Here is a 13,172-nt window from a genome sequence, read left to right as displayed (position 1 = left end):
CCTTCATGCGTTACCCTAAGCGCCTGGCGGAGCGGGGGAGCAGAGCCCTTCCTGCGTTACCCTAAGCGCCTGGCGGAGCGGGGGAGCAGAGCCCTTCCTGCGTTACCCTAAGCGCCTGGCGGAGCGGGGGAGCAGAGCCCTTCCTGCGTTACCCTAAGCGCCTGGTGGAGCGGGGGAGCAGAGCCCTTCCTGCGTTACCCTAGGCGCCTGGAGGAGCGGGGGAGCAGAGCCCTTCCTGCGTTACCCTAAGCGCCTGGCGGTGCGGGGGAGCAGAGCCCTTCCTGCATTACCCTAAGCGCCTGGCGGAGCGGGGGAGCAGAGCCCTTCATGCGTTACCCTAAGCACCTGGCGGAGCGGGGCAGGAGAGCCCTTCATGCGTTACCCTAAGCGCCTGGCGGAGCGGGGGAGCAGAGCCCTTCATGCGTTACCCTAAGCGCCTGGCGGAGCGGGGCAGGAGAGCCCTTCATGCGTTACCCTAAGCGCCTGGCGGAGCGGGGCAGGAGAGCCCTTCATGCGTTACCCTAAGCGCCTGGCGGAGCGGGGGAGCAGAGCCCTTCATGCGTTACCCTAAGCGCCTGGCGGAGCGGGGAAGCAGAGCCCTTCCTGCGTTACCCTAAGTGCCTGGAGGAGTGGGGGAGCAGAGCCCTTCCTGCGTTACCCTAAGCGCCAGGCGGGGCGGGGGAGCAGAGCCCTTCCTGCATTACCCTAAGCGCCTGGCGGAGCGGGGGAGCAGAGCCCTCAGCCACCACAGTGCAGGGCAGCTGTGCGTTTAACACGTGTCAGAGCAAATGAACACGCGGCCTCCACGCAGAAGCGTGAAGAACACGGAGCTACACGTGAAGAAGCCAGCAGAGACTGCCAACACTCCGATGTTAAATGGGGAATTATTACATAATGGCACATCGTCATGGAAACCCCCCATCTTACTACAGTATGAGAGATGCTGCTTTGAAGAGGCAGCATTAACTGAAAGCGCCCCTGAACTGCTTCTCCCAAGCTGCCTCCAGGGTAATTACCTGTTATAATAGCTGGGTCCATCCAACTGGCCGTCCCGTCCCAGCTCAGACTGTGCGAGACACCCCCCGAGCCGACTGGCGCCCCCGTGTGGTTGACGCTGGAGGATGAGGAGGATGAAGAAGAGGACGACGAGTTCGGAAGTCCCCCAAAGTTGATGTTGATGTTAGGTAGCAGTGCCCTGAGGCCGTCCTGCCATTCTTTCACATTTATACTTTCTACTGAGCTGCTTCCCTCTGCAAAAATAAAGAGAAGAGGTGCCCCCTACTGTCAGAGGACAGAACTACTTTTGACACCAATCAGAAGCAATCAGATTATCCTGATGCAATTAAGGCAGATAATGAATGTCCCGGATATCAATGAATATCATAGGTTACAAAATACTTAATCTTCATTAAAACTACGGTAGAAAAATTAGCATTTTATGACATCGGCAAGCCAGAAGCAATTTTGGGCTGTCTAATTAGTGTTGAGACGACTCCGTCCAGCACATCCCTAAGTAGAACGCCTGCCTAACACCCAGCCCTTGACATTACTTCAAAACACCCTTCATTCACTTGCAAAACCAAGTGTAGCAAAGAAGCCCTGATGGTGTAACTGAAAATGGTGGTATGGCGGAGTTGGGTTTCAATTAACGGTTTTTTTTAGAAGTAGATTTTGATCCTTCCTGACATGACAGTTAGTGCTATAACGTGAACATGAATCACTGGTAGACTGCCAGCTGGGAGGGGCCTTTCATCAATGCCTGTGGTGCCTCCCTTTTAGGGAACGGGGGGTACATCAGGCAAGCAGCCTTCAGCAAGTCTGACACTTCAAGATGTCTTCCAGAGTCACCCAGGAGGGGGCGGAACGTGAGAGGGAGTGTGTTTGGTTGGGGGGGGGGGGCTGAGCGATGGCGGAGATGAAGACACAAGCTGCTTCCAGGAGCTTCAGTTTTAGGGAGCGCTAAGCTTGTCAAGGAAAGATGCTTTCTGCTGGGGGGGAGGGGAGAGGGGGGGGCGTGCACCTTGTTCAAACGGATGGAGCTCCCATCGGGGAAGCCCTGCTATCTTGCATGCCACTTGAACGCGAGTCATTTCAGATCGAGCCGCTTGGAGCACCGGCTGATGGCGAACTGTAAAGGGGACAAGCGGCTGGCATTCAGACGCTCAGCTCTCTCCAGAAAGTCCTTATAACTTTCTGCTCATCAAACACACACACGGGAATGGTGTGATGCGAGATCACGGGGGGGGGGTTTGATACCAAGTCATACATCAGGACATCGGCATTTACGGGTGGCGCTGCCACTGGCTCATTAACCAGATGAGGTGAGGCTCACCCCTTCTTACCCACAATCGCTCTCTCCCATTAGCCTGATACTAACCACGGCGACCCAACGTGAGACAAACGAGCGGCTGGCATTATTCGCGCCGTCTAGAGGCAGATCCGCGCCGTGCCGAGTGCCAGCCGTCCCGGTCGAGGCCTCCAGCCGACGTCCTCCAGCTCAGCAGGGCTTAAAAGCCGATTCAGGTGTTGCGTCAACCTTGTCTTGCTCTAAATAAATGCTTAATCACACACTTGCAGCGAGACGCGGCGTCTGACTCGCTCACGGGCAGAGGGGGAGAGAGAGGGGACAAAGCGGGTCAGATGGAGGGGATCCAAAATCGTGGCCACTAAGACAAACAGAGCAGGCAGCAGCTTGTGTTCTGGGTTATTTCTGTAGTTGGGTTCACCTTATAAATAATGTAGGTGCTCAGAGTCGACCACAACTGCGGAGTCAACGTTTCATCAGACGGCAGAAATCTTTACAGGCCCAGGGCTCGTTTATCACAGTATTGCTGGGGGTGGGGGCACTTCTAGAACATTCCAAACGCATTTCTTCTGGGGGAGTAAATAGCCGGACGCCTCTCCAAGTGACTGGGGATCACCAGTCACATGGGCTGGTGGAGGGGTAGTGGGCAGGGCGCCGAATGCGTTCGGTCACAGAGGGCTCTGCTCTCCCAGGTGGCTGCGCGCACTATTCATTTCTTCTGCTTGAAGTAACCTGGGGAGGGGGGCAGGTGGCCAATGGGCTCATGTGCCACCCCGCGGCCAGCCAATCAAAATGCACAGCCAGGCCGGCAACAAGCCACAAGGCCGGAGGAGCGAATGGGCAGATGCAGCTGGTGAAGCCTAAGGGCGCCGCTTGCGGGCCCCCGACAGGGCCGGCCGTTAGCTGGCAGGAGAGAGATGGAGGCGTCACTGTGGAGGAGGGAGAGACTCGGCGTGATGAGTCACCGATCGCGCATTAGCAGCTAATGCTAATTGCCATGCGCGGTGGATGATGTGTGCCTCCGTACAGCCTGCACGCTGGGGGGTGCGGGGGGGCTCTTGCACAGCCGACAGGCTACATTCAAAGAGGGCTTGGTTACTCATTTGCGGGTGAAGCAACTAAACAAGCTGTTTGCAAACACCAGGAAGGAAATTTACGTTTCTACAACATTTCCCTGCGAAACCTTGTTACGCACAAAACCTCATTACGCACAGATCGCAGCAAGACTAATCTGTGCCCCCGAAATTCACTGCCTTACAGTCTTACAGACTCCGTGTGAAAACATCATCATAGCAATCTGAGGGCTCTTCTGGCTTCTAAGGGACTGCGGTGAAACTGCCCTCTGCTGCAGAGCACAGAAGCCTGGGGACGAGATAAGCTGTTTCTGGACAGTCACCCAGCCCTTCAGCTTTAAACCAAGCTTTGAAACAAGTCTCCCTTCCCTATGAAAGTTTTATTGTTTTGTTGCTTTTGGTGCCCGCAGCTCTAAAAATCTCTAAACCCCCCCCCCCGACTCCATGACCATAAAGAGAAATCCGTCATTCCCATAGTGAGAAGAGAGAATAACAGATGGACAAGAGAGGCATTATTAATGTTCTCAGGTGGATCCGGGCTTTAGGAGTCCCGTGCGAGAAGCGTCTAGCAGCTCACCAGTGATTTCAAGACGCCCCGAATTATTAACATGTTGCCTGGATGGGCGGCAGGGTGTGGCGCAGGGGCACCAAGCTGCTGCCTTTGAGATAGCTGGCTACTGCATGACGCTGAGCCGCGGCAACATGCTCTGCTCTGCCTCCCAAAATGCAATTCACTGTATGCTTAAACTTCCCCCAAACCGAGAAAGCCAGACTGACCCTGCGCCGAGGACAGAAGCGTTACTAACATTGCAGAAACATTCCAGAAACGTTCAGGAAACGAAGCGGCAGCAGCTTGGGGAGGTAATTCCAGGAAATATCCTCTAACCCGAGCTGGGCGCTTTTAAAAACCAACGCCACCCACCTAGCATAATATGGTGACGCGACTTTTGCAGCCAGCCCCCGCATTAGCAGCTTATGGAGCGGCTTATTCGCCATGATTGATGACAGTCAGCCTCTCGCGTGACGCACCAGGACAAAGGCCATTAGAGAAAATTGAGACCAAAGCAGTACAAACACTGCAGCTGATTATACATGCGACGATGCAGCATATGTAAGTCGGCACATGCAAATAGATGCGTGTTACCACATATTTATCAAACCAATTAAAAGGCCCTGTGCAAAGCTAATATACATACAAATTAGTCCGTCAAAATAATGGAATAATTGGGACCTTCCCATAACAGCTATTACACTGCAGTGACACCTTGTGACCACATCTGGAACTGCACTGCATCGTACCACCATGCCACAAAAGCATTTTCTCAGGGCCCCCCCATGTACAAAAGGAATAACAGGAACCCTCCCCCCCTTCCCCCGACTAAAAAAATCCATAAAGACCGGAAAGACTCATGCTGAGTCCACCATTTATGGCAGAAGATAAGGAGAGCGGCAAATTCGCAATCAATCCAAAATGGTCTATACTGATTTTTAAAAAAAAAAAAAAAAAAAAAAAAAACAATTTAAGGAGCTCTTCCAGTTGACCAATATTTCAGTCACTTGCTGTATTTACATAAATTATGCGACTATCAATTACCCATAACTGCTTGTCTCAACCAGCAGTGCAGGTTGGGTCAGATTCAAACTAGACATTAGAGCTGGGAGATAACAGTATTATCGATAATCAATAATAGACAAGTAACCTGGCATTGACATCTGGAAGTGACTAACTGGCAATCACTGCTAAAAAACAATATATATATTTTTTTGACTCCACAGATTGGAGGTGAAGGCATGTAAACTTCGATTATAATTGTACGCAGCCAGGACTTAACGAATATTTGTGAATCACAGCTTTAGACAGTCGACTTTTTAAATCAAATCTGACGTGCCAATAGAGTCATTTTCTACAAAGATTAAAAATCTGATGAGCAGCAGAGGGAGTAGGCGTTGGACAACGACATCATCGTTTATCCCGACACTTTGTTAAAAGTTTTTTGTTATTATTATTATTATTTTTAATGTTGCCCAGTCCTACTAGACAGACAGACACGGCCGGTACCCCACGACCCAATGCAGCCACAGTGTTAACTACACAGTGCAGGAGGAGACACCACGTTCAGTCACATAGGTTTCAGGGTCCCCTCCACCTCCCAAAAACCTCTGCTCACTACCTTCCAGTTCAGTATTTCCCAACCTAGTCCTCAGGGACCCTCGGAAAGTCCATGCTTTGGCTCCCTCCCAGATTCCTGTCAGACGGTCCGCAGAGAGGTCAGCGATCCTGAAGCGACCATATGTAACCCAGGGCAACGGCACGGGCCCGCCGCTCTCCGGCTGATATCTTCAAGGCCGGGGAGATGAGTGCAAGACGCGTTTCCTGGACAAGTCATGGCCTTCACATCCCACCACCACAGAGTGTGTGTGCATGTGTGGGCCACAGGAATCCCACTCTGGCTAACAGGTCACCAACCTGTAACCGTCCCAAAGGGGAGAGCTGGCGAATCGACGATGGCACCCCCTGAGAAGCATGTCATCCTCCAGCCTAAGGCTGTGTTCTACACCCAGCTCTGCCTTAATTACATAATTAGCTCTGCAACGCTGATATGCTATTCCGACAACACAGAACATGAGATCTTATCTCAGTGCATTTCGGAAGCGATGTACGTCAGTGTTGTATTCTGCCTCTAATAACTGAATAATTCTGATGAGAATAAGGCAGGTGGGCGGGATTACCCTTTGCTGCAAATCACTGACCAGTTTAAACCAACAAAGCAATAAAATCATCAATCCGAAGTGACCAATCAATACATGACTAAGTCACTGATCGACAGCATGACATTTTCAGTGCCACCCACACTTGGGGGTTTCTCTAGTGGAAGGCTGGGATGGAAGGCATCAGTAACTTCAAGTACCCGGGGAGTGATACTGCCACCTAGTGGCGTTGATCCCAGATGCCGCCCTCACCTGTGATGGGTATGCCCCCCAGCCCAGTGCTGTGCTGTGCTGGCAAACTCAAGTCCAGGAAGTGGCTGTTGGAGGTGGCGTTGGCCGTGTGGTTAAGGTGCGCCAGGTGATTCCGGGTGGGCGGCCCGGCCCAGGGGTAGCGGGCAGCCGGGCCAGGGAAGCTGAATGAGTTAAAGACGGTACGGTGCAGCGGCTGGGCCGAGCGGTGGGGGGGCTGGATGCCTGCACCAGGGGCCCCTTTGGCCTGCGGTCCACGCAGGGCACCTGGCGATGGGGGCAGGGGGTCCTGAACCGACAGCTCCTTCTCAATGAGGTCAGCCAGAGCCTTTCGGGTGATGTCGAAGGGGTCGAAGCCCAGGTCGTCGTCCTGCTGCTTGGAGGAGTCGAAACCGAAGGCCGCTTGCCAGTCCGTGGAGGACGACACTGGTATGGTGTCTGTGGGGAGAGGGGAGCCCAGCCTTACACATAGTGCAAATGCAGGAGAAGGTATACAAGCTAATCTCACCGGGGGGGCAGGCAGACCCTCGGCTAAAACCCTACAGGCTCAAACCCACATTTCCTCCAGTTTCACAGGGCAGACGTCCTGAGTCACTCTGATAATAGACGCAGCCATAGAACCCGGCTGCAAGTTAATTAAAGCCAGGCCATTTGCCCCTACAAATACATTATTTATTTGTCTGAAAGCAGTGTAATAAACTGAAAAGAATCAGAAGGTTAATGAGAACAATTTACTCAGGTCTAGCTCCAAGTTAATATGAAAGTCTACATTTTATGCATCCTTTATGGAACCTCAATTTAAGCATTTAAGAAACATTACCAGCATACAAAGTACCCAGTATCAGACTGGAAAGGCAGCCGGATTTAAGTCCGCGCCTGACAGAGGGGCCACAGACAACCCAGCTCAGTTAGCCCACCTGACGTGAACAGGCTCTGTGGCTCCGGCGCCGTCGGCCAGTCGGGGTTGCTGTGGGCGGAGCTAGGGAAGGGGGCGTGGCCACCAGGTAGGGGGTTGGGATGCCGGAAGTTACTGTTGTCGGAGAAGAGAGACTGCGATTCTGCGGCCGCCCCCTCAAAGGGCGAGCGTGCTGTGAGGTTGGACAGGCTGATGGGGACCACCAGGCTGGGCTTGGAGAGGCCTGGGGGAGGCGAGGGCGAGTCGCTATTGGAGACCTGAGGGTGGGGTGGGCAGTTAGCAAGGCTGAGTGACAGCCGAGGGACCAATCAGACATCCAGAGGTCATCACACAGGGATGTACTGCAGTACAATTGCATGTCTACATTAAAGAAAAATAATCTTTGACATGATGTTCGAGTTGCACTGATCAAATTCCTGAATCAGAAATCCTTGTCAGATGCAGTAAAATCTTATGATTCTTCTAATAACCTTCAGATACTTTCGGGAAAATGCTGACATGTGTCCCCAGAAATGCACTAAACTGGTACATAACGGGGGATGGGGCGGGGGGGGGGGGGGGGCTGGGCCCATTGTGAGGCAGCAGTCAGACTCACCAGCGGTAAGCTCTCCCCGTTACCTATGCTAATGGCTTCTGGGGGCTTGTCGCTCGGGCTGGAAGAGAAACGTGATGTGAGTGGGCGCATCAAACACTCAATCACCCATAGCATGAGGGTCATGGGAGGTCTGGAGGGTCACATGGGAGGAGATGATATGACAGAACGGCGACTACATAGAGGAAAGGTATGGTATGCTAATGTTATGTTCACAGGCATTCTTGGCTGGGTGGGGATGGGGCATTCAGACTGATGGGGTAACACCTTTCACAAAAACATTATATATAGTATTAAAGAATACCACTCCAGGAAAAAGCACCTCTTTCTAGTATTAGTGCCAATTAGTTGCAAAGGGGCAGAAAACTTTCCAGAAACTGTGACGCATTAAAAGCAAAACCCACCACGTTTGGAATAAAGGCAAAACGGTCGTATATGCTGACAGAGGACCAAGACTGGAGTCACTCATCCTTTTTTGGACAAACATACATTTTGCTGTCAAGGGAGAGACTCAGATGCACAGAGGTCTGTTACCCAAGCATAGCCACTAAACTTAAAGGGGTAAAATGGGGTAATTCTGACCCCACATTCACACCCAAGCAGGAAGTAGCCCCTTACACAAAACAGAGTGCGTGACCCCCCAAGACCCAAAACAAACACCCACATGCATGGCTCCTGTGGAAACAGGAAGTGGCCCACCTGGCAGGGTCACAGCCCGAGGAGAAGGGCGAGAGGGCGGGCACCGGGCCCAGGCCCAACTCGGCCTCCTGCCCGTCAGGCGTGGTGTGCTCCGAGTCGGAGCTGCCGTCCAGCAGCGGGGGCGTCTTCCGGTGGTCAATGCCCAGCCCGTTGGCGGTCTTGCCCGAGGTCTGTAACGATGGCCACGCCTCTTTGCTGTTGCTGTTTGGCCTGGGAAGTCGAGGCACCCATTGAGGTCATGAACATGACGCACATCGACAACTAGTTTCACACACGGCCACCGGGGTGAAACCTAAAGTGCAGAGCTGGCATTATAGACGGACGCGGGCAGAGGCAGCACTGTGGGAGCAGAGGCTGCAGTTCGGTATCTGTCCCCAGACTTCTGAAGTCAAATGAGATTTTAATTATTAATACTACTATTCCTACCATTATCAATAGTTAGACAACCCAAACTCCCCTCAGGGAGCCCCACACGGCCCACATTCTTGCTTCCTCCCAGCTCCAAACACACCTGCAATAGGTATTTGGTGCCCCTGTTTGGTGCAGGTGTGCTGGGAGGGGACAGAAATGTGGACTGTCCAGGGGTCCCCGAGGACTGAGCTGAGAAACACAGCAGAGCTCCGCTGCAGCCTCTGGGTAACAGCCGGGGATCTTCACCAGGAGCCCCAGGCTGCCCATAAAGCATCTTTAATACGTTCCTGGTTAATCTTGATGTGCGAGTCCGATGTGCCAAAAGGGCCTGTGACCACTTTGTCATTCAGGGTGTTTCCTTCTTACTAGCCCCAAGAGGACCGCTGAACCTCGGTGCCCTCTAGTGGACAGGCGAGGCCCCGATGTTGGCTGGAGGACGGATGGGTGACACTGATGAGTGGTACCTTTGTAAAGAGCTGGATTTCCCTTTTGACTTCTCCCCCCCGGGGGCTGAGGTCTGCAGGAAGCTGGGGTTCATCTTGTATAGCTCCTGAAGCAGCTTCTGCTCGTATTCCTGGTGCTTCCCCGCCTGTGGGAGATGAAGACCGAAACCCATGAGGACTAATCCCAGAATAACATCGGCTACAGTCTCCCACACCCAACGTCTGGGTGCACGGAGGAAGAAAAACATCCACTTCAGAAAAGCCCCCGAGACTCCGGTGACACGAGGGAAAAAGGGGGCCTGTCTCAGAGCAGATGAGGGTCCCAAAACACTGAGAGTGGTTTCCATGACAACCCCATGGGTGGATCGTTGTATTACAACAGGTAGGATTGGAGGAGCTGAAAGCTGCCGTACTTGGATTCAACTCTCTATTCAACATTTATCTCTGCCCAGAACCAGCCGAAACAGCCTCCCAGGAGGGGGGCTGCTGCACAGCCGAGAGGCGCAGAGAGATACCTGCATCTCCTCCTTAGTGAAACTGGCCGCCTCGTCCCCCAACTCGTGCAGGTACATGCAGTCTGGCTTGGGGCACTGCATGCTCTTCAGGAAGTAGCTGCAGTACTTTGTTGTACCTAGAGAGGCCTGTAGGGGGCAATGGAGAGAGCAATCAGTTGTGTAGCAAGCTGCCAGCGAATGTGACGAGTCAGCATCGAGGTAGGGGGGAGGGGGGTACACAAGAGATAAGATGCGAGTCGATAAAAATCCCTCCGAGGTTAAAATATTGGCAAACACACACTATTAAAACTAAATAAAACCATCCACGCGATCAGCACCTTTGAATGTATAATCTTAAGAGACATCTCCAGCACACAGTAATGGCTACTCTTTGTAAAATGGTCATTTGCTTCCGCTTAAAGACTAACAGAGCGCTCGTTAAGGCCCCACATGACCAGGGTCTTTGCGAGGAACGCTCTCGCACGTGCAAGAGAAGCGTGGAATGCAGCCACTGCGGATAAAAAGGAGTGTTTGTGTGAAGATCCAACTGTCTGAAAGTTTACCACACTGGGGCACGGGTGCGAGAACCAATTACCGCTAGCACTATTAATAGTGAAAGGCAGCAAGCACATTTGGAGAGAACGAGCTGTAAAGACGCTGGTTTAAGTCTAATTTTACGTGTTACCCGCTATGATAAATAAAATATAAAAAAAATTTTTATGTGTCACATGTCATCACGCCTGTTCAAGGTGTCATCATGCACTGGAAGGAAATTAACTTCATAACTCAGTGCTTGTGTTTTTCTTTGTTCAGTACATATTTTTGCATACAAGCAAATAAAATGGCAAAATAAGGGTGAAGGAACTGCATTAAAAATTAAATGTATAAGTTAGACACACGACGACAACAGAAGGGCGAGATTTGCATTTGAATTTGGACTGAGACACCCGAGGATGACAGGCAAGAGGACACACCACCAGGGACTTACTTTGAGTGTTCTGCCATCCACCACGACATTGTTGACGCACTGAATGGCTCTGAGCGCATCTTCGGACCGGATATATGTGACGTAGGCGCTGGCACTTGGACCCTGCAGATGAGAGCGGAGCAGCGTCACTCTTGGACATCGTCTTTCTGGATGGTCCTGCCTCATCCTCTTTCGACAGACAGTGCGGTCTTAAGGCTGAAAGGCCGACTTACACCTCTTCCTGAAGACTATGCAGAGCTAACACCGTGGCCCAGGCTGTTCATGCATTTATACCTGTGACAGTCTGCGCCGACGTGCCCTGCAGTAACTTTTCTGAGGAGATGGGAATCAGACTACAGTGTAGGCTATGGTGCAGGGGACATGGCTACGCCATGCCAATGGTGTAGATTCTACAGACATAAATCAGCCTTCATAGCGACAAGAGATATTGCCGCTCGCTCACTCGCTCGCTCGCACACGCGTGCACGCCCGCCCCTGCCTGGCAGTGTGGAGCCCTGCTCATTACCTGAGACCCTGCGTATGACGTGCTGTTATTGATCACCACTTTGTGTATCTTCCCAAACTTCCCGAAATACTCAGGCCTCTTTAGAACCTGGAAAGACAGGGAGACAGGGGAAAAGAGTAGACTGAGGGGAGGTATTAAAGTTAAATTACACAGCCCAGAAGTGCCCCCCCCCCCCAAACCATGCTTCACATTCACACTTTTGGGGGCTTTATTGCGGCTGCTTTACTACTCTGCTCAAGGGTAAAACCGCAGGTCCCTCTTGGGCTCAAAACTGGACGCCCGTCGGAGAGCCCTGCCTGACGGGCAGGACCCCCCAGTGGGTCAAGTGGTGTTATGGGTCTATGAAGGCACATGGAAACGTTTTAGTCACTGGCGGGGCCACTCCTGCCACCAAGCCTGGTGGTGGGAAGGGGGTCCTTAGTCATAAAACATGAAAAGCTAACGACTACATTCACGGCAGAAGATGGATGTGTGATGATATGAGTCAGGAGTCGGCGCCGACTTTGAGTCAAGTGCCAAGCTGCCTAACAAAGCGGGAAGAATGACAAGAACAAACGACGTCCCGCTGGGGGAAGGAGGGTTTGAGGTAGAGGGCCGGCATACTTGCGCCTCTACAGCAGGGGGCGCACAAAGAGAGCCACACAATGGCTGCTGCTGGCTCACCATTTATAGACAGATTAATACATTTTCAATGACAGCCCCGAGTAAGTGAACAGACAAAAACAGAGAAGTCAGACAAAACGCGCTACCTCCCACAGCAGACGGTATGACCTCCAAATGACCCTGCAACTTTGGGGAAAAGTGTGGACTGAGGTGCACTTCAAACAATGAAACAAATACGTTTTAAATGTGCTAATTTAAAGAAATTGACTATATTTACTCAGATCCTACCATGCTTGTGTGAGGACTACCAGATGCAGGATAACAGCTATATGAATTTTGCGTCCTTGGAGGTTGGGCTGCTCGACGACCCACTCTAATCACTCGTCACCTCAGTCACTAGGGCAGTTTCGCATGTTCGCACCGTCAGCATATGAGCCCCTCGATGGGCCAAAACCGACCTTATGCAAGAGGCAGAGCGCACTCACGTGCCTGGGGTCTAGATGTCCCCGCTCAGCATGGGGTTTGGATGTTCCCCTTCAGCCCAGGTCACTAATCTCATTAGCTGCTTAAGAAATGCAAGATTTCAGGAAACTCTGTGCCATTCATGCTAGTGAGCACCACCAGGTTTCCAATCTTGCTTTCCTTGAGTGTTTCTCGGACTTGTGTGAAAGCTTGCTACAGGAAAACCATTACGGCCTGGCGTACAGAATTCATTTTAAGATATGATCAGGATATCACATAAAAGGGAAAAAAAAGCGTGAAAAGACAGCATGCTTGGTTAGAAAGAGCAAATCTGCATATTCTAATAGCAAATAGACTAAGATGAGAGGCAACCACTTAATGGAAGCCGGGTACTAGTTTAAAAACCCGAGAAAATGGGCGGGGGAGGAAAACAGAATACATGATAGGTGATGTAAAGGGGGGTGGGCTGCTTCTCTATACTTGTCTGCTGAACAACAAGAGATTCGGGGACGAAGTCGTCCTAATTAAACTAGGGTCAGATCATTTTGCTGTATACACACATCATAAAGCGAAGTGCCTTTCCAGTTATAATGTCAACCAGAAAGAACCTGCAAGCCAAGCTTCTATTCAACTAGCCATGAGTTAAGCAGAAAAAATACCAACACAGCCTGCAACTCCCAGAGCCAACAACTGGAGTCAGTTTCACCGAACCGTTAAACACAA

At 51.7% G+C, this 13,172-nt stretch overlaps 1 protein-coding gene across 3 annotated transcripts in view; it reads right to left on the bottom strand.

Moving 5' to 3' along the window:
* The window catches only part of LOC125745881 (CCR4-NOT transcription complex subunit 4-like), a 28,790-nt gene that overhangs the window by 6,080 nt on the left and 9,538 nt on the right, over positions 1-13,172 (bottom strand). For 2 of the 3 annotated variants that reach the window (XM_049019142.1, XM_049019135.1), the window contains exons 4-12: positions 11,385-11,471; positions 10,880-10,981; positions 9,913-10,038; positions 9,419-9,543; positions 8,544-8,753; positions 7,848-7,905; positions 7,254-7,509; positions 6,340-6,774; positions 1,017-1,250 (exon numbers count right to left, since the gene is read on the bottom strand). In XM_049019142.1, the coding sequence (XP_048875099.1) occupies positions 1,017-1,250; positions 6,340-6,774; positions 7,254-7,509; positions 7,848-7,905; positions 8,544-8,753; positions 9,419-9,543; positions 9,913-10,038; positions 10,880-10,981; positions 11,385-11,471 (1,633 nt within the window). The remainder of the gene's footprint in view (positions 1-1,016; positions 1,251-6,339; positions 6,775-7,253; positions 7,510-7,847; positions 7,906-8,543; positions 8,754-9,418; positions 9,544-9,912; positions 10,039-10,879; positions 10,982-11,384; positions 11,472-13,172) is intronic. The other variant, XM_049019151.1, reaches the window with a different exon arrangement.

The sequence above is a fragment of the Brienomyrus brachyistius genome, chromosome 1 (genome assembly GCF_023856365.1).
Source record: "Brienomyrus brachyistius isolate T26 chromosome 1, BBRACH_0.4, whole genome shotgun sequence".
Classification (NCBI taxonomy): Eukaryota; Metazoa; Chordata; class Actinopteri; order Osteoglossiformes; family Mormyridae; genus Brienomyrus; species Brienomyrus brachyistius.
The sequence above is the reverse complement of the archived record's forward strand: the minus strand, read 5'-3'. Positions and strand labels throughout refer to the sequence as shown.